The sequence below is a fragment of the Delphinus delphis genome, chromosome 11 (assembly GCF_949987515.2).
Source record: "Delphinus delphis chromosome 11, mDelDel1.2, whole genome shotgun sequence".
In the NCBI taxonomy this organism is placed as follows: Eukaryota; Metazoa; Chordata; class Mammalia; order Artiodactyla; family Delphinidae; genus Delphinus; species Delphinus delphis.
This window is the reverse complement of record NC_082693.1, coordinates 1,769,721-1,786,598: the sequence shown is the minus strand read 5'-3', so window position 1 is coordinate 1,786,598 and position 16,878 is coordinate 1,769,721. Positions and strand designations below refer to the sequence as shown.

General features: G+C 58.8%; 1 protein-coding gene and 1 non-coding gene across 2 annotated transcripts in view; both read left to right on the top strand.

Annotated features, from left to right (window-relative positions):
* CACNA1C (calcium voltage-gated channel subunit alpha1 C) overlaps positions 1–16,878 on the top strand; it is a 457,945-nt gene that overhangs the window by 380,283 nt on the left and 60,784 nt on the right. The window contains exons 19-26 of the mRNA XM_060024050.1: positions 4,134–4,263; positions 6,641–6,770; positions 7,853–7,912; positions 11,704–11,810; positions 13,856–13,943; positions 14,447–14,554; positions 15,517–15,569; positions 15,881–16,027. Coding sequence (XP_059880033.1) covers positions 4,134–4,263; positions 6,641–6,770; positions 7,853–7,912; positions 11,704–11,810; positions 13,856–13,943; positions 14,447–14,554; positions 15,517–15,569; positions 15,881–16,027 — 823 coding nt within the window. The remainder of the gene's footprint in view (positions 1–4,133; positions 4,264–6,640; positions 6,771–7,852; positions 7,913–11,703; positions 11,811–13,855; positions 13,944–14,446; positions 14,555–15,516; positions 15,570–15,880; positions 16,028–16,878) is intronic.
* On the top strand, positions 2,414–2,521 carry LOC132434695 (U6 spliceosomal RNA). Its single transcript, XR_009521408.1, has one exon. It is a non-coding gene; the product is annotated as a U6 spliceosomal RNA (small nuclear RNA).

Below are 16,878 nucleotides of genomic sequence, written 5' to 3'. Positions count from 1 at the left end.
AGGCCACTGCTCTCGGGGGCCCCCATTGTAGTGGGAGGCAGACAAGGAGCAAGAAAGCAAACCAACCAGAAAGGAAACATCAGGAAGATCATAAAACCAAGGGCCCTATTAGAGGTACCAGGTGGGCGGGGCTGCCCTGGCTGCGTGGTCACTAGGGCCCCTTTGAGAATTGACCTCTGGGCTGAACCCTGGGTCAGAGGAACCAGGTGTGTGGAGATGACTGAGGGAAGAGCTTTCTAGGTGGAGGGACCGGCAAGCGCAGTCGCACCTGTGTGCAGTGGGGCCCCAGCAGGCAGAGGGCCGGGGGCGGGGCAGGGGCCGGGGCAGGAGCAGGTGGGACGGCCCCCAAGGCCGCGCAGAGGGATGGGTCCCAGCTGATGCGGGGGGACCACAGGAGGTTCTCAGCCCACGTCTGCCTTACCTTGCAGAAGACTTGCTCTGGCTGTGGTGTAAAAGCAGTGGGACGGGGCAGTGGGGCCACTCATGCAGCAGTCCAGGCAGGATGGTGGCAGCAGGGCAGGGGACCAGCTGGACACGTAGAGGGTGCGGCCCTTGGCGGTGTTTGGAGGCAGGGCCGGCTGGACAGAGAAGCTGGAGAGGCGGGAGGGCGAAGGGTGGCTCTGAGGGCCGAGCTGAGCCAGTTAAGAGAAGGTAACGGCACGGGGAGTGCGTCCCAGCCTTGCTCTGCAGGTTGGCCTTTTAGGGCGGCCGGACTCTGGGGCTACATGGAGGCCTGGATGCTCCTTGACGGCAAAGCCATGGCTTTGCGTCCAGTGCGCTGTGGGCCCGAGGTGTCAGAAACAGTATTTTGACTTGAACCGGCCATGAGCAGAATCACAGCGGTGAGCGTGGGGCCCCGGGCGGCCGGGCCCGAGGGTGGGCATTAGCTCTGCCTGCCGCGTTTCTCCTGCTGAGTTCTGGAAGCGCCGTCTGAGAAGCGGCCGGGCCTCGCTGTCCCCGCTTCTGTGGGCGCTGTGAGAGCTGCGATGAGAAAACAGCACCAAGGCGTTCCACGGGCATCGGGCGTCTGGGCGGTTGGCTGCCCACCACAGAAGGAGCTCTACCTGACTTCCCCTAATCCGTCACCTCTCTCCTCATGCGTCGTACGTGCAAAGCATCACGTGCTGGCAACCTTCTGCCCCTTTACAAGTTTGGTTTGTCCTCCCACAGTAGTTTCCTCTTAAACGTTGCTCGCAGGACGAAAGAGTACACACGATTCTCCCCGAGGACCTTAGAGGCACACAAACCTGGCGAACGTGTTTTTCTATAAACACAGATGATTAAATAAGCGCTCAATTACCTGTTCTCAGATATTCCTGAATAAGAAAGTGTTGGGTCATTTAGAGCAACACTGGAAAGAGGGCAGAGCCAGGCGGGACCTGAGATCCTCTCGGTAAATCCCACGTACAGATGCCGTGGTGTAAGCCCACTCTGGCTTCGCTGATTTTGCTTTCATAGGAGACCTTGCCAAGGTTAGTTAGGAAGCTTCAAGCCCCTCCTGGACACCATCTTCCACTGTGTGCCACTCTTCTGCTGAAAGTATCCATTGCCTGCCGGTCAGCTCTGATTACTTGCGGGAGGGCATCTGATCTGTGCCTGTGACCTGCTGGTCCTCCAGAGAGGCCTTGGGTCCTTGGTTGTCTCCCGCTTGATAAAGAACCGCTGTCTGTGCCAGGCTCTTTTGCTCCGCCCCACCTGGCTTCGTGGTAACCGGGAGGGAGCACAGACCTGTGGCTGGTCCACGAGGTCCACCGCCCAGAGCCATCTCTCCCCCGGACCTTCCTCATAAAGCCAGTGTTGTTAAATCATCCCCAAGAAATGAGGCTTCCCGTGCCAGGGGGTTTCTCTCTGCAGGGCTTTCAGCACATGAGGAGACGGAACCAGGTACATTTAAAGTCACGCACCCGAGGCGTTTTTGTCCCAAGTGCCAGGTGGGTGTGGGAGGCCGGAGGTGCTGCTGGGATTCACAGGAAGGTCCTTCCTGGGCGCAGGGACTCAGGAAGGCCAGGTGAAGGTGCTGTCTGAGCCGGGGGTGCCCACAGCTCTGCGGAGGGGCTGACGGGCAGGTCATGCAGGGAGAGAGCTGAGCCACCTTCATGGAGCCCCCGGACACGGGCTTCAACAACAGAACTTCATCCTCTCACGGTTCTGGAGCCTGGAAGCCAGACAGCGAGATGCCAGCAGGGCCGAGCTCCCTCCAGCGGCTCTGGGGAGAGTCCCCACTCTGCCGGCCAATGCAGTCCCTTCGAGCTCCTCAGCCGTTGCAGCCTCAGCCCCATCTCTGCCTCCGTCCTCCTTCCCTGTGTCTCCTTACAAGGATAGCAGTCCCCGGAACGAGGGCCCACCCTCGTCCACTGTGACAGCATCATAGCTAATGACATCTGCAAAGGTGCATTTTCCAAAATAAGGTCACGTGCTCACTTCAGCAGCACAAATACTAAAAATTGGAACGAGACAGAGAAGATTAGTATGGCCCCTGCGCAAGGATGACACGCAACTTCGTGAAGTGTCCATATTTAAAAAAGAAAATAAAATAAAAAGGTCACATCCCATGGCTCCGGGTGGGCATGGATTTGGGGGGATGCGATTCAACCCACTACAGTGAGTGTTCAGAGAATAGTTTGATGTGAGTGGAAAGTCTGTCGGGAAATAACAGGCAAAGAGCAGACAGACCGAGGAAGATGCTAGACACTAATTTACGGTCCTGGAGTGTCTACCGTGGGTGGAGATTGGAATAGCACCACTCTGCGGTACATACGCGCTATTACCCCAGCTCACAGATGGGGAAACTGAGGCACAGAGACACTAACTTAAACAGCCAGAAAGAAACAGAGCCAAGATTTGGATCAGGGCATGCTCCTAACTTCCATTCCCTTCTAAACATTGTTAAGTACCTTGGACAAGAACAGGGTATGCAGTTTCCTTCCATGGCCAGTGAGCTTGTGTGCCTGTGGTCCACATTCAGTGTGGCTGCTGGCCTGGAGAACAAAGTGCTTCTGTAACTGGTGTCAGCGTCTGGACCTTTGGACGGAGGGCCTGTTACGGCAGGATTACGGCCCGACTGCCCCTACAGCACAGTGTTGTCTTGTATTTTCAGGAATAGGGAGAATGTTGACTTTAAGCTCCTGGAACATTCAAGGATGGGGTTGTTTGCCGGGGTGTCGGGTCAACTGGGCCACGCCCTTTCCCCTGCCTGCAGTCCAGAAGGGTGAGGACGCTTGGCAGTGCCCCAGTCTCACCTGGTCACCTGTCGCTAGTGCCTGACAACTAGGATGACCAGCCACCCCGATTTGCAGGGGACTGAGGGTTTCCTGGGATGTGAGAACTTCCATTTAAAAACAAGGACGGGGGGCTTCCCTGGTGGCGCAGTGGTTGAGAATCTGCCTGCCAGTGCAGGGGACACGGGTTCGAGCCCTGCTCTGGGAAGATCCCACATGCCGCAGAGCAACTGGGCCCGTGAGCCACAACTACTTAGCCTGCGTGTCTGGAGCCTGTGCTCCGCAACAAGAGAGGCCGCGACAGTGAGAGGCCCGCGCACCGCGATGAAGAGTGGCCCCCACTCGCCGCAACTAGAGAAAGCCCGCGCGCAGCAACGAAGACCCAGCACAGCCAAAAATAAATAAATAAATAAATTTTTAAAATAAAAAAAATAAAAACAAGGACAGGTTTTGAGTTGGTCACCCTACTCTCAGCCCCCTCTCGTGTGCTGCCGGGGAGTCTTCCTGTAGCAGAGATGAGCTCCAGCCGTGCCCACGGGGAGAGAGCTGGGTGTCTTGGCTGGTCCAGAGATGTGGATGATGTCTGATTCCTGTCCGTAGGAGGGCATCTGGAAGGAAGCCGCACGGTGGTAAAAATAAGCTGGAGGGCTTCCCTGGTGGCGCCGTGACTGAGAGTCAGTCCGCCTGCCCATGCAGGGGACGTGGGTTCGTGCCCCGGTCCGGGAGGATCCCACATGCCGCGGAGGGGCCGGTCCCGTGAGCCATGGCCGCTGAGCCTGCGCGTCTGGAGCCTGTGCTCCGCAATGGGAGAGGCCACAGCAGTGAGAGGCCCGCGTACCGCAAAATAAAATAAAATAAAATAAAAAAATAAGCGGGAGCCATGGAGCTGTTTAGAGCGGTGCTGTTTTCTTGCAGGAGACGAGGAGGAGGAGCCTGAGATGCCCGTGGGCCCCCGTCCCCGCCCCCTCTCTGAGCTGCACCTGAAGGAGAAGGCGGTGCCCATGCCAGAAGCCAGCGCCTTCTTCATCTTCAGCCCGAGCAACAGGTGTGTGCACGGGGCTTCGCTCTCTCTGTGACACAAGCCCGGCAGGTGTCAGCGCCCTCCAGCCTCTGGGTGGGGCTGGGACTCTCCCAGCTCCCCGCAGCTTGTGTAAACAGGCACGGATTTAGAGAAGAGAGTCCTGGATTCTGAATCAGAAGACCTGGGTTTGCTTTTCTCTCCGTTTTGTGACATGGGTAAACTCTGTTTCTGTTCTGTTGGTGATTACATTTAACTTAACAAGGCCTAAAGTTGCACAAGAGCCTAAACCTTCTCCTGCAAAGTAGAGGTAAAATAGTTAGACCGCTCGAGCTCCTCCCAGACCTCCTACCTTATGTGCTATGGCTGGTGAGTATTTTGGGCCCGACCTTTATTTCCCACACGACAAGTCAGGCGTGAGTGCCTGTGGAGACAGTGTGTGTTTGGATTTACGTACCGCTTACTATTTTTTTATCTGTTCCCCATTTTTTATGCATCTCAGTCCATCCCTCGACAATCATTTTCTTTCCTCCTTAAAGTACATTCCTCAGGAGGTCTTTTATGGAAAATTCGCCTGGCCTCTGTTTGTCTGTCATCCTTCGCATTTCTTGTTCTTGAAAGGTAGTTTGTCTGTGTACACACTTTCAGGTTGACGGGTTTTAGCTTCAGCGTGTTGGATGTGTTATTCCCCTGCGAAGTCGGAATGCCTACGATTGCTCCTTAGTCAGAATCTGCCCCTTGTCTCCAGCGGCTTTTAACGTCATCTGCTGTCTCTGGGGTTGCGCACTTTTACCACCATGGATTTCTTTCCATTTATCCTGCTTGGAATATGTTCTGTTTCTAAGTCTATGGAGTTATATTCTTGTCAGTTCTTGAACGACATTAAAGATTAGGAGAAGAATAGCTACTTCTTGGAAAGTTGAAGCGTAGTCTCTCCACACACTGCCTCATCTTCCTTCTCTCCAGCTGCTCCAAGTAGACGCAAGTTATACCTTCCCATTCTGTCCTTCCCAGCTCACACATTCACATCTTCATATCATTCATCTCCTAGTCTCTCGGTTGGAATTCTGGCTCATTTCTTCAGATATATCTTCCAATTTCTCGATTCTCTCTTCATCTCTATGTTACTGTGTAAACCAGTTTTCACATCAGCTTATATCTTTTCACTTCAGACAGTTCCAGGTCTTGCTTGGTTTTCCAGCTCCATCTGTCTATGTCTGAGTGTCTTGTTGATTCATCATCTTTGTGGTCAAGTCCTTTATTCCATGAAACGTTTCAAATATAGCTGTTCTAGAATGTGGATCTGATGTTTCCAACATACACAGTCTTTGGGGAGGGGCCGTGTAAGTCAATTATTTGTAGTTTCTTCGATTCCCATCTCAGTGGCTTATGTTCCTGAGTGTTTAATGATCTTTGATTGTGACCCCAATACTTCGTCTTAATCAGCAAGATTCCCATGGACCTAAATTAGGACTTGGAAGCTTTCTTCCAGATGCTCCTTGAGGGCATTGGCTCTGCCTAGGGGTCCCGGGCCCCTCTGCCCCACCTCCGACTGGCTGGAAGCTTCCTGACAGCTGTGCTGCTACCGGCCTCGTCAGGCGCCTCTGCCCGTCCCGGCTGCATGTCACACAGACCCAGCTCAGTGCATTGGCTTGTTTGTTTGGGGAGGATCGCTGCAGACCCTTCCTAACTCTCGTGAAACCAGAATTGTCTCAAAAAACTTGTCCTTTCCAGAATTTGGTGCTCCTGCATCAGTAAGGTCTCTCAGAGCGTTTAGTCAACCACACGCCAGGAGCAGAAGCCTGACGGCCAGGTTCAAGTCCTGGCCACACACACACACACACACACACACACACACACACACACACACACACTGTGTCTGGGCAAGCCTGTCCTTCCTGGTGTCAGTGGTTTTTATCTATAAAATGAAGATGCTAATCACACCCTCCTCCCCTCCTACTGTCAAGGTGAGACAGTATAAATGACACCCCCAGCGTCCGAGGACCTACCGTGAGCGCTCGGGGGTCAGATGTGTCGTTCTTTGTCATTGTGCCGAGGTGCGGGATTGACTTACTGCCACGGAAGCACGTCCCCTCGGGGTCTGGGCGCCCACGCTTCTGGGTGGCCCTGTTGCTCCCTGTACATAAACACATGAAGCAGATCTCACAAAGCCGTTATTTTTAATGATGGGAGAGACGTCCCCAAACGAAAGCCGGTGGGTGATGTCACAGCAGTATGTGAAATGTAGGGGTTCCCAAAGGTCTCAGGCGCAAGCCCGAGGCCCTGTGGGTGGGCACACGGCGTGGCGGGCGGTAGCATTATCGTTCCGCCGCAGCGGGACGTCGCGGGGCTGAAGGGGCGGAGGCCCCGGCCCTGCGTGACGGCCCCTCCCACTCCCCTGCAGGTTCCGCCTCCAGTGCCACCGCATCGTCAACGACTCCATCTTCACCAACCTGATCCTCTTCTTCATCTTGCTCAGCAGCATCTCCCTGGCTGCCGAGGACCCCGTCCAGCACACCTCCTTCAGGAACCACGTAGGTACCTCGTCCCCTGCACCCTGCCCCCGCCACGTGGCCCCCAGCTTCTGTGGCTGCCCGACCCCATCGTTCAGTCCAGAGCCCAGCCCGCATCTCAGGGTCAGAGGCACAGCAGACATTTCCTTAAGAGACGAGAGCTGGGTGGAAACCCATCTTAGGACCGTTAGCCGGAGGAGACCACGGACCCAGCGCCTCAGGCCAGCCTGACGGGCCACAGCAGACTCCGCGGCCCGCGGGTGTTCCCCGGGGGTCCCCCTCCCTGGAACTGAGCGGTCTATACCTTGCCCCAAGGTACACTGGCCCGTCCTGGCCGCCTGGGGGCAGTGGCAGATGGGTGCTCTGATGAGGCCTCCCTCGCATAGGAGGGCCTCAGTGACCCTCTGCAAAGTCTAAACTAAATGTGGAGACCACCCCAGGCTCCGGTGACCTACATCATAGGCCAGAGTAAGACCTGCCATATCTCGAAGCCTCGAAACTTTATCAAATCCCAACCAGGTGGGCACGAAGGGAGGAGTCCACCACCTGCCAAGCCGGCCGGTGGTCCTGCCACCTGCGTGGTCCAGAGCTTTCTTACTGGGAAAGGCGCTGGCCCTCGCTCTGATCCATCACCTGAGACGTAGTAAAGCATGAACCCCGGAGCCTGCCCCTAGCCTGGGGTGCACCCTTCCGCACCCTGAAGGGCACAGCAGCGGCGCAGGGTCCCACGAACATGACAGACTAGCTCGTCGTGCCAATGCGAAGTAAGCATTTTGCAATTTCATGCAGTGAAAAGCAAACCCCACGCTGTCCTTTTGACAAGCGTCCCAGCGGCCTGATTTGGGTTTGTAAGTAAACTGAATTCATGAGAAAAGCACCCAGCCAGACCCAGGGCCAGCTGAGTCGGCCCTGGAAGCTCCCCTCACAGATCTGGGGACACCAGGACCCAGTGCTGTGCCAGTGCCTCTGGTCCCCTAACCCGTTCCACTGTCTCCCCACGGAAAGGCTCCCCGCTTTGGGTGACTTCCTGCTGGTGACCCCTCCTCCCGTCCTGCTTCTCCCATCCCTGCCCCATCCCCACCCTGTGTCTCTTTGTTTTACAGATTCTGTTTTATTTTGACATTGTTTTCACTACCATTTTCACCATTGAAATTGCTCTGAAGGTAATGCATGCCCCCCGCTCCTGCCCTGTCCTGTCCTGTCCTGTCCGGCTGTCGCTGCTCTGCTCCTAACACACGCTCTGTTGTCCGGCCACTCGGAGCCACTAATCTGGTTGTGCTTATCTTTCAGATCCTAGGCAACGCAGACTATGTCTTCACTAGTATCTTTACGTTAGAAATTATCCTCAAGGTAACGCACGCAGCAAAGCCTCCTCTCTCTGTGCTCTGCCCCTTTCCTCTTGTTTCTTTCACTCGTTTTTACTCTCAAGTCTGAAACTGGAGGAATTTGTGCCCCTCACTCTGTGCCCTGTGCGCAGTGTCGGACTGATGCTGGCCGGGCACCGCCCGCCCCCCACCGCCTCTGGAAGCCACGCCTGCCCCGGGCTGGAACCGTCCTTTCCTCCTCCTGCCCAGAGGAGATGCCATACAAACAACACAAGTGGGAAAGCTCAGGGGCCTCCGGGAGTCACCCTGCCTGTGCCCATCGGAGGCCTGTTGTCAGCACAGGCCTGTGTGGGGGTAATCACGGGGCCAAGGCCAGTGTCCCAACCGAGGGCTTGGGACAGACCCTGCAGACACCTCTGAGCCCTGGGTTACCCCCGAGGCTCTGCTGCCTCACCCCTTGCCCCGGGCCTGGAGGAGGGAGCATGTCCTCCAGGGCTCAGTGTGGAACCCAGAGCCCAGGGCTGAGGGGCTGGACCCGCTCCAGCCCAGTGACCCCAGCACAGAAGAGCCCACGTCTGAGCAGCTTCGGGTGACAGGCGTTTGCCCTAAGCTTTATTTCGTTATTTCTATTAATATACAATTAATATATTACTTACATCTACTCTGTTAGGGTTTTCAAGTTTCCCAGGCCACCCGAGCTTCGGGGGTGAGTTCCGAGTCAAGGGAGTGTGTGTGACTCCCGTTCTCTCCCAGAGCCTGGGGTCACCCTCACCACGGTCGTCAGGGCCGCCCCGCTCGGTGCCTCCCCGGGGTCCGGGCTCCTCCCACCCTGCACGTGTGGCAGCCCCAGACCCTCCCTCCCGGCCTCCTTCAGGCGAGGACGGCCTGTCACATCCACATACAACCTGAGTGGTCACTTTCGCAAGCCTTCTTTTTTTTTGTCCAGACCTCCTGGTTCCAGCTAACCAGACGTTAACCAAGAGGAAACCAGGAGTGTTCCTCGGGTTTCCTCTCTGACCCCGGGGGTGGGGAGAGGGAACCGGGGCCGCCTGGCTGCGTGGATGCCCTTCCCTGGACTCCAGACTCGGGGAGGCACACAAACGCCACACTCTTTCCTGGTCTCAGACCCTCCCCCAGCTCCCGGGTGGGCCTCAGCGGCGCTCCTTTTCCTCCAAGGCTGCCGTCTCCTTACAAGCACGGTGCTGGCGAGATCCTCTCTCCCGCCCACCCTCTCCCTCTGCTTCCCGCTTCTACGCTGCCTGACTGTGCCTCTAGGTGGAGCCCGGCCCCAGGACACTGCCTGCACCCGGTCCCCCGGGTCCCTCTGCCCCGCCCTTGGGCCCGGCATCCTGCCCGGCGGAGGTGGCCATCGTGCAGGAGGGGTGTCCAGTGTCAGGGACAGTTGGAAGGCCTGGGCACGTTTAGCCTTGTGGGACCAGGACAATTGGCCTGAATGATGCCAAGGGCTGTCACCTAGAGGAGGAGGGAGGTGGGACCAGAACCCGCGAGTAGAGATTGCAGAAGGTAAGATGCGTTCAATGAGCAGCATTGCTGCCCGGAGCGGAGCTGGCTGGACGGAGGGGCGTCCTGCCCTCCCAGCCCAGCGTTCAACCCTTTCCTCTCCCCAGCGAGGCTCTTCCTGGGCAAAGGTTAGGACTTTAGGAGCAGAAGTAGGGTAGGTGGCAGTCAGTAGACAGGGTAAAAGGGGGGTCCTGCACTGGGTACCTGACTCCCTGGATCTCACAGGGAGCTTTCAAATAAATGCCCCGTTTTCCCAGCGTCCACCTGCCCTTTCTCCTATGGCCACCCTTCCTCTGGCCCTGCCTGGGCGGACAGCCTGCACACACACAGACACACAGACACACACACACACACACACACACACACACACACTCGCCAGCCTTCGGGGCTCAGGGCCTCTCAGATAACACAAACCATGGAAGCACCCGGGCCCGCATTCGGGGGCCCAGACCTCCACTGAGAGACAGGACAGCAAGCGGCCCCTCCAGCTGCAGGCCTTCGGGACAGATCCCCAGCTGTGTCCCCGCGGCCCTGCAATAAGCCACCCACTTCTGGAAGCTCCTGGCAGGCCTTCGGGACAGATCCCCAGCTGTGTCCCCGCGGCCCTTCACATAAGCCACCCACTTCTGGAAGCTCCTGGCAGGCCTTTGGGACAGATCCCCAGCTGTGTTCCCCGCGGCCCTTTGGGACAGATCTCCAGCTGTGTTCCCCCCAGCCCTGCACATAAGCCACCTACTTCTGGAAGCTCCTGGCAGGCCTTCGGGACAGATCCCCAGCTGTGTCCCCCGCAGCCCTGCACATAAGCCACCCACTTCTGGAAGCTCCTGCAGGACACAGGTGCCTGAGTCCCCTGTGACCCCCTCCTGCAGGAGATAAGTGGGAAGAATTAGGTTCCAAGAGCTATTTTTGCCAATTTCCCCTGTGTTTGCTTTTGAATCGCTCCGCGGACGGGCTGCCTTGCGCACGCTCTGTTTCCAAAGAGATAGATTGGCCCCAGGTGACCAGGGAGCTGCTTCCAAGCTCTAAGCCGTCAGCTCCAAATTTCCCCCTTTGGCTGTCACTTCACGGCTGTGACCCTTCAGCCCTTCACCTGGAAATCCACTGGCCCTTAGCTCACGTCAAGGAAATCGGACAGGTGTCTGTGGGGCCTCAACAGCGGCTCTAGGCTGAGCTCCGAGGGGGGTGGTGACAGCAAACCCGAGACAGTCATCACCCCTGAGGTGGTCCCTTCTTAGTCTCCAGGGGGCTTTCACGTGGTTCTCCAGCAGGCGCCTCACAACGGCAGGGAAGGGGATGCCACTTTACAGAGGGGGCACTGAACATCCTCCCCATCACAGGAGGGACCCAGAGTCCAAGTCCTAGCTCCCCGGCCGAGTCCAGTTCTCTGTAGAGAAGCTCGCCTGGCATGCAGCTTGCCGTCTGCAGGACAGTGACCTAAGGGCTTTGCGTGTAATTCCCGAGGGCGCTTACCACCCTCCAGGGTAGAGGATTTCGTTGCCCCATTTCTCAGATGAGACTCAGAGAAGTTGAGTAACTTGCCCCGGGCACTCAAAGTGCAGAGGGTGGCCTGGCTCCAGAGCCGTGCTCTTACTGTGGTGCCCACGGCCCCTCTGAACACACGGCTCCAGAACCAGACAGTAGAATGGAGCTCAGAGTACTAGGCCTGGGTCATCAGCACTGCCTGGGGCTGGGAAGTGGACAGATGCGGGTTGCCAGCGTCCTTGGTAGAACTTCGGGCGTTAGGGTCTGCCCGAGACTGAGGGATTGCCTGGGACTAAGCCAGGAAAGTCCTGGGAAGCCAGGGTGGCTGGTCCCCGCCGGGGGTCCCCCCAGAGGACCGTGTCCTAGGCGGGCCCTGCGGTGGAGCGAGCTTGTGGCGGGGGCTGTGGGGGACCTGAGCGTACAGGGGCGCGAGGGAGCCTTCAGGGGCTGCAGCAGCGGCAGCAGCAGAAGCTCCCGGCACCATGTCTCCTGTCCTGGCCCCCCAGCCCCCGTCACTCCTGGGCTCCTCACCTGGGCCTGGCCGGAGGTGCCGTGTGGGGAGGGGTGGAGTGAGGGTCTCTGGAGCCCGGGGGCTGCTCATGCCACGCCTCCCCGTGTCCCCCCAGATGACCGCCTACGGGGCCTTCCTGCACAAGGGCTCCTTCTGCCGGAACTACTTCAACATCCTGGACCTACTGGTGGTCAGCGTGTCCCTCATCTCCTTTGGCATCCAGTGAGTGGGGCCCCCTGGCCCCCGAGGGAGGCGTGGATGGGGGACAGTGTCGGAGAGGACAGCCGGGAGCCAGGGGTGGGGGGAGACGACAGCTGGTGGCGGGGAGGCCTGCCTGTGGCCACGCGGAACTAGGCTGGGAGCGGGACAGGCCCTCGCCGGCGGCCGTGGCTCTGGTGTCTGGGTCCTCAGTGGTGGGACCCTTGGGGTACATTGACCCAAGCGAGGATCTGTTTCCATGTCTGGATCTCACCCAGCAGGTGGGCCCGGCCCAGTTACGAGAGAGGAAGGTCTCCAGGGCCCTCCCACTGGCTCCGCGGGCACCCTCAGCCCAGGCCTGCGGTGGCCACGGCCAGCCCTGACTCCCCCCGCCCCTTCCTCTCGGGTCTCCAGTCAGAGCCCCTGATGAGGGAGGGAGGGAGAGGGAGGAGGGACTGGTCTTCACGCCTGGCTGTGCAGGGGAATCACCGGAGCAACTTTAAAACAAGACCTTTGCCTGGACCCCTCCCACCCCCCAAGCTTTGATTTAATTGGTCTGGGCTACAGCCAGGGCCTGAGGGATTTTAAATGGTCTGCGGACAATTCCACCTGCAACCAAGGCTGTGAACGTGCTCAAGTTTAAAAGAATCTCATTACTAGTTTCTCCTGAATTCTCCCAGCTGGTAATGCTAACCCTGTACTTAACTTCCAAAGCACTTTCCGTACACATTCCTCTCTGAGCCTCACAGGACCCATGAGGCAGGCAGGGCCAGTGATGTTATCACTGTTTTCTAGACAGAAAACTGAGGTCAGGACCTGGGACTCGGCCCGGGTCACCCCAGTGGCAGGGCAGAGGCGTCTGGGGCTCCGTCCCGAGGCTGTCCCCGTGGTCGGCCTGGAAGGAGCGGAGGTGGAGGCATTCAGAGTGAGACCCTTTGCTGGGATCATCCTTATTCTACCCCAGGCTGTCTGCCTGTGAGCTTGTGGGTCTAATCCCGTCACTGCCACTAAATCACTCTTACCCTCGAGCCAAGAATGCCCCCCTCAGTCTGGCCTTTCCGTCCCTGAATCCCCCCTCAGTCTGGCCTTTCCGTCCCTCCCATTGTCCCTGAGATGCTGGGATGGGTCGGGCGGCCCTTTGAGTCCCTTGTGATCAGAGAGTCGTGAACCAGAGACACAGGGCTTTCCCCCAGCCCACTCTCAGCAGACGGCGTCCTGACACGGGAGGCATGAGGTCAGCGCTTGCTGACGGGACCACGTGTTTTAGGTCCCAGGGAGGGTAAGGGCTCTCCAAAGGCGGCTAGTGGGTGAGGGCGAGGGACGCTTCAGAGAGCCCGCCAGCCGCCGTGGTGAGGGGCCTGCGTGCCCCTGGAGGGCGCAGTGGCCTGTGCTCCCAGGGGAGCCGGCTGGGCCCTGGCGCCCCAGGTGCGCGGAGTCTGGTGTCCGAGCCGTCGCCTCTAGGCCTGGGTGTGCTGTGCACAGAGGGAGCGTGATGGGCAGCCACCTGGGACTTGGGTTTGCAGGTGAGCACCAGGTATCTCCTCCACCCAAGGTCCCACCATTCGTACAGTATTTCTTCAAGTTCATGATAATAAAAGCCACCACGTGTTCACATCACTGCATGTGCCAGTTAGGCTGCTAGATGGTTCGTGTGCGTTTTCTCATTTAATCCTTGCAACAAGCTCGTGAGGTGATCGCTGCCCCGTTTTACAGATGGAGAAGCGAGGGCCCAACAGTTAGGAAGTGTATCCGCAGTGGCCGGGGTCTGGTGGAGCTTTGCGTCGCTCCACGTGTCCTCGGCACGGTAGACACCCCCCGAGTAGCACATTACACTGCTAGTGGCTCACGGTAAATGCTTTTCCCGTGATTTGCTCGCCAACAAGAAAGTCCCCGGCCAGCTCTGGGTCCCTGCAGTGGGAGAAGAGAACGGGAAATGGTGCTGGGGCGAGGAAGTCCCCAGCAGACTCCCCAGTTTCTCCGTTTGGGCTGGGACCTCCTGCCAGGAAGCGGCTCACCCTCCGCTGCCGCGGGACCAGGAGAGGCTCAGCCCCGCCCGTCCTCTCCCCCAGGTCCAGCGCCATCAATGTGGTGAAGATCTTGCGGGTCCTGAGGGTGCTGAGACCCCTGAGGGCCATCAACAGGGCCAAGGGGCTGAAGGTGAGCCGGGCGGGCCTCCGCGGGAGCCTCAGCCTGGGGGTCCACGTGAGGCGATGGGCAGGCGGGAGACAGGGCCGACAGTCAGGCTCCCGGGTCGGAGCCGGGACCCTCCTGCCAGCACCTCAGCCCCACTTCCCATCCTGGGTCCGTGATACACGGAGCCACAGCAGAGGCCCCCGTTCACAATCCCAGCTTCTCAGCAGAGCTTCCGCAAAAGGAGACACACACACTACCCCGAGCCCCAGGTAGCGATGAGACCCCTGAACTGCTGCCCCCAGAACGTGGGAGGTTAGCGGGGCTTTGGTCCCTGTGGTCTCCTGGAGCCCAGTGGGACGCGGGTTTCACCAGGCTCCATCACCCCGTGACCTAGGAGGACGCGCGCTTTGCCCCTTTGAGTCTGATTCCCCCGCTCGTGGCAAAGGGCTGCCCGCACCTCCTCTGAGAGGCTCGTGTCAAGGGGGCTCAGCCCAGGCCCCGGGCCCGACCCCTCTGTCCACCTGCAGCACGTGGTGCAGTGCGTGTTCGTGGCCATCCGCACCATCGGGAACATCGTGATCGTCACCACGCTGCTGCAGTTCATGTTCGCCTGCATCGGGGTCCAGCTCTTCAAGGTGGGGTCTCGGCCGGACCTGTGGCCCTCCATCCTTCCCGCCCACCAGCTTCTGGGACCTGGACGGGAGCTGGCAGAGGGGACACGGAGGGGACGGTGCTGGGTCACACTGGGGTTGGATGCGGCCTCCCCACAGCCCCTCCCAGCTTCCAGACCCGAGGAGGACTAGTTCCCAGACCAGAGGAGGACTGACTAGTTCCCAGACCAGAGGAGGACTAACTAGTTCCCAGACCAAAGGAAGACTTAACTAGTTCCCAGACCAGAGGAAGACTAGTTCCCAGACCCAAGGAGAGCTAACTAGTTCCCAGACCGGGGGAGGACTAACTAGTTCCCAGACCAGGGGAGGACTAGGCCCGAGGAGGGCTAGCCCCCAGCCTGAGGAGAGCAGCGCGGAGGCACGCACCTCCACCACCGCCCGGCCCTTCCTTGTAGAGAACGGCAGAGGGGCTGCTATGCCCAGCCCCCTCCGTGTGAGTCACCCACCTAAGCCCGCGGGGCTCCCTGTGACCACAGCACCGAGTCCCCCCAGGTCGCTGCAGAGCCCCGGTTTGTCTGGGTCCTCGCCCTGCTCCTGGCGGGCCCTCGGCGGCGGGGAGGCCGGGTCCCTGGTTCCTGCCCTTCTCTTTCTGCCCTTCTCCCCCTGAAGCTCTCCCCTCACCGTGTCGTCGTGCCCTGACTTCCACCGCCGAGCCCCCTAGCCCCGCCCGTCCCCCCTCCCTCTCCAGACCTGCCCTGTGGGCCCAGCTTCGCGTCTGGGCTTCCCTTCGGTCGGGTGCCTGCAGCCCAGGGCGCGTTTGTGCACCGACCGCTCTGAGTCCTGACTTCCCGTCTGGGCTCTGCTCTCCTTACACTTTGGTCCCGAGACCCCAGCGCAGAGCTGGCTGCAGCGAGATCACTGATCGGTTTTTGACTGGTCCCTCGATTAAGGAGCTTCTCCAGTCACTTTGCTCTTCCACCTTCCAGGGCAAGCTCTACACCTGCTCGGACAGTTCCAAACAGACAGAGGCCGAATGCAAGTGAGTACGGCCGGGGGGCAGCCAGGCTGGTTGACTCCAGGCGGTTGGTGACTTGTCCTGGGAGGACGGGCGGCCCGTTCTGTCTCTGACAGCAGTGGTGGCTGCACTTTTGCCCGCGGGTTGTCTGGTCCTATTGACGTAACACGTAAGATCATCTGTTCCTGAATATTCCACCCCTGACATCTTCCCAGCGGCTGGAGCTCTGGGTTTAAGCTTAGCCAGTTTCATCCCACCCCCAAGCCAGGAGGCAGTGGTGGGTAGGCTGAGGGGAGACGGGAGAGCCCAGAACGAGCCCCTTCTCCCTTCCTCAGGGGGAACTACGTCACATACAAGGACGGGGAGGTGGATCACCCCATCATCCAGCCCCGCAGCTGGGAGAACAGCAAGTTTGACTTTGACAATGTCCTGGCGGCTATGATGGCCCTGTTCACCGTCTCCACCTTTGAGGGGTGGCCAGAGTGAGTACGCAGCTCCGGGCCGGGTTCAACTGCCGCTCCACACCGTTCCCAGAAACCATACTTCTCCGGCTCCCCACGGGCCGTGGTTGCCGCCCAAACACCACTCTTCTTCTTCGGGATCTCAGAGCTTCAACCCAAAACGAGCTTCTTGTAGCTCCCCTCCCCAAGCTAGACTGAGCCACAGTAAAGCCTGTCATCACCCTCATGGCATCTGGGAGTGGAGGGGCCCCTGGGTCACCGTAGGACTGAAGTTCCCAGCAGGCACGGACGTGGGTAGAGACGGCGGAGGTGCCCGCTGGTTAGCCTCTGCCGCAGTCTCCTTGGAGGGAGCTGTGTCTGATTTGCGGAGGAAAGTTCCTGCAGAGGCAGTGCTGCCGGGCCTGGACCAGCCCGGTGGCCCATAAGCTGCATCCCCTCCACCAGGCCTGTCCAGGAGGGGCTCCGTGTATCTCTGTACAGACACCTGCTTCCCTCACGCCCCCGTGTGTATTCCGGTGACACGATCATCTGAATGTCAGGAAACTCTAGATATTTCTAAGTCAACGACAGCACGTGACCTTAGGTGAGAGGCACCGTTATTAAATGGTAAAATACCTGTGCTACCTAGAGAACAGCCACGTGCTGTGTGGAGTAACAGGCCGGAGAGGAAGCAGCCTGACGGGCACGTAGCCGCGGCCCAGCTGGGCGGCAGACACGGGCCACCTGAGTGTAAACCAGACCATGGCTGATGATCTGGGTGAGCCTGGGGCGTTTTTCCTGATCAGGTGTTTCTATCTTAAGTGGACACTCGTTCTCAGACTTACTTTATGTTCACTGTAAACCCTCCGGGTCTCTGCCAGAGAAGCAGCAAA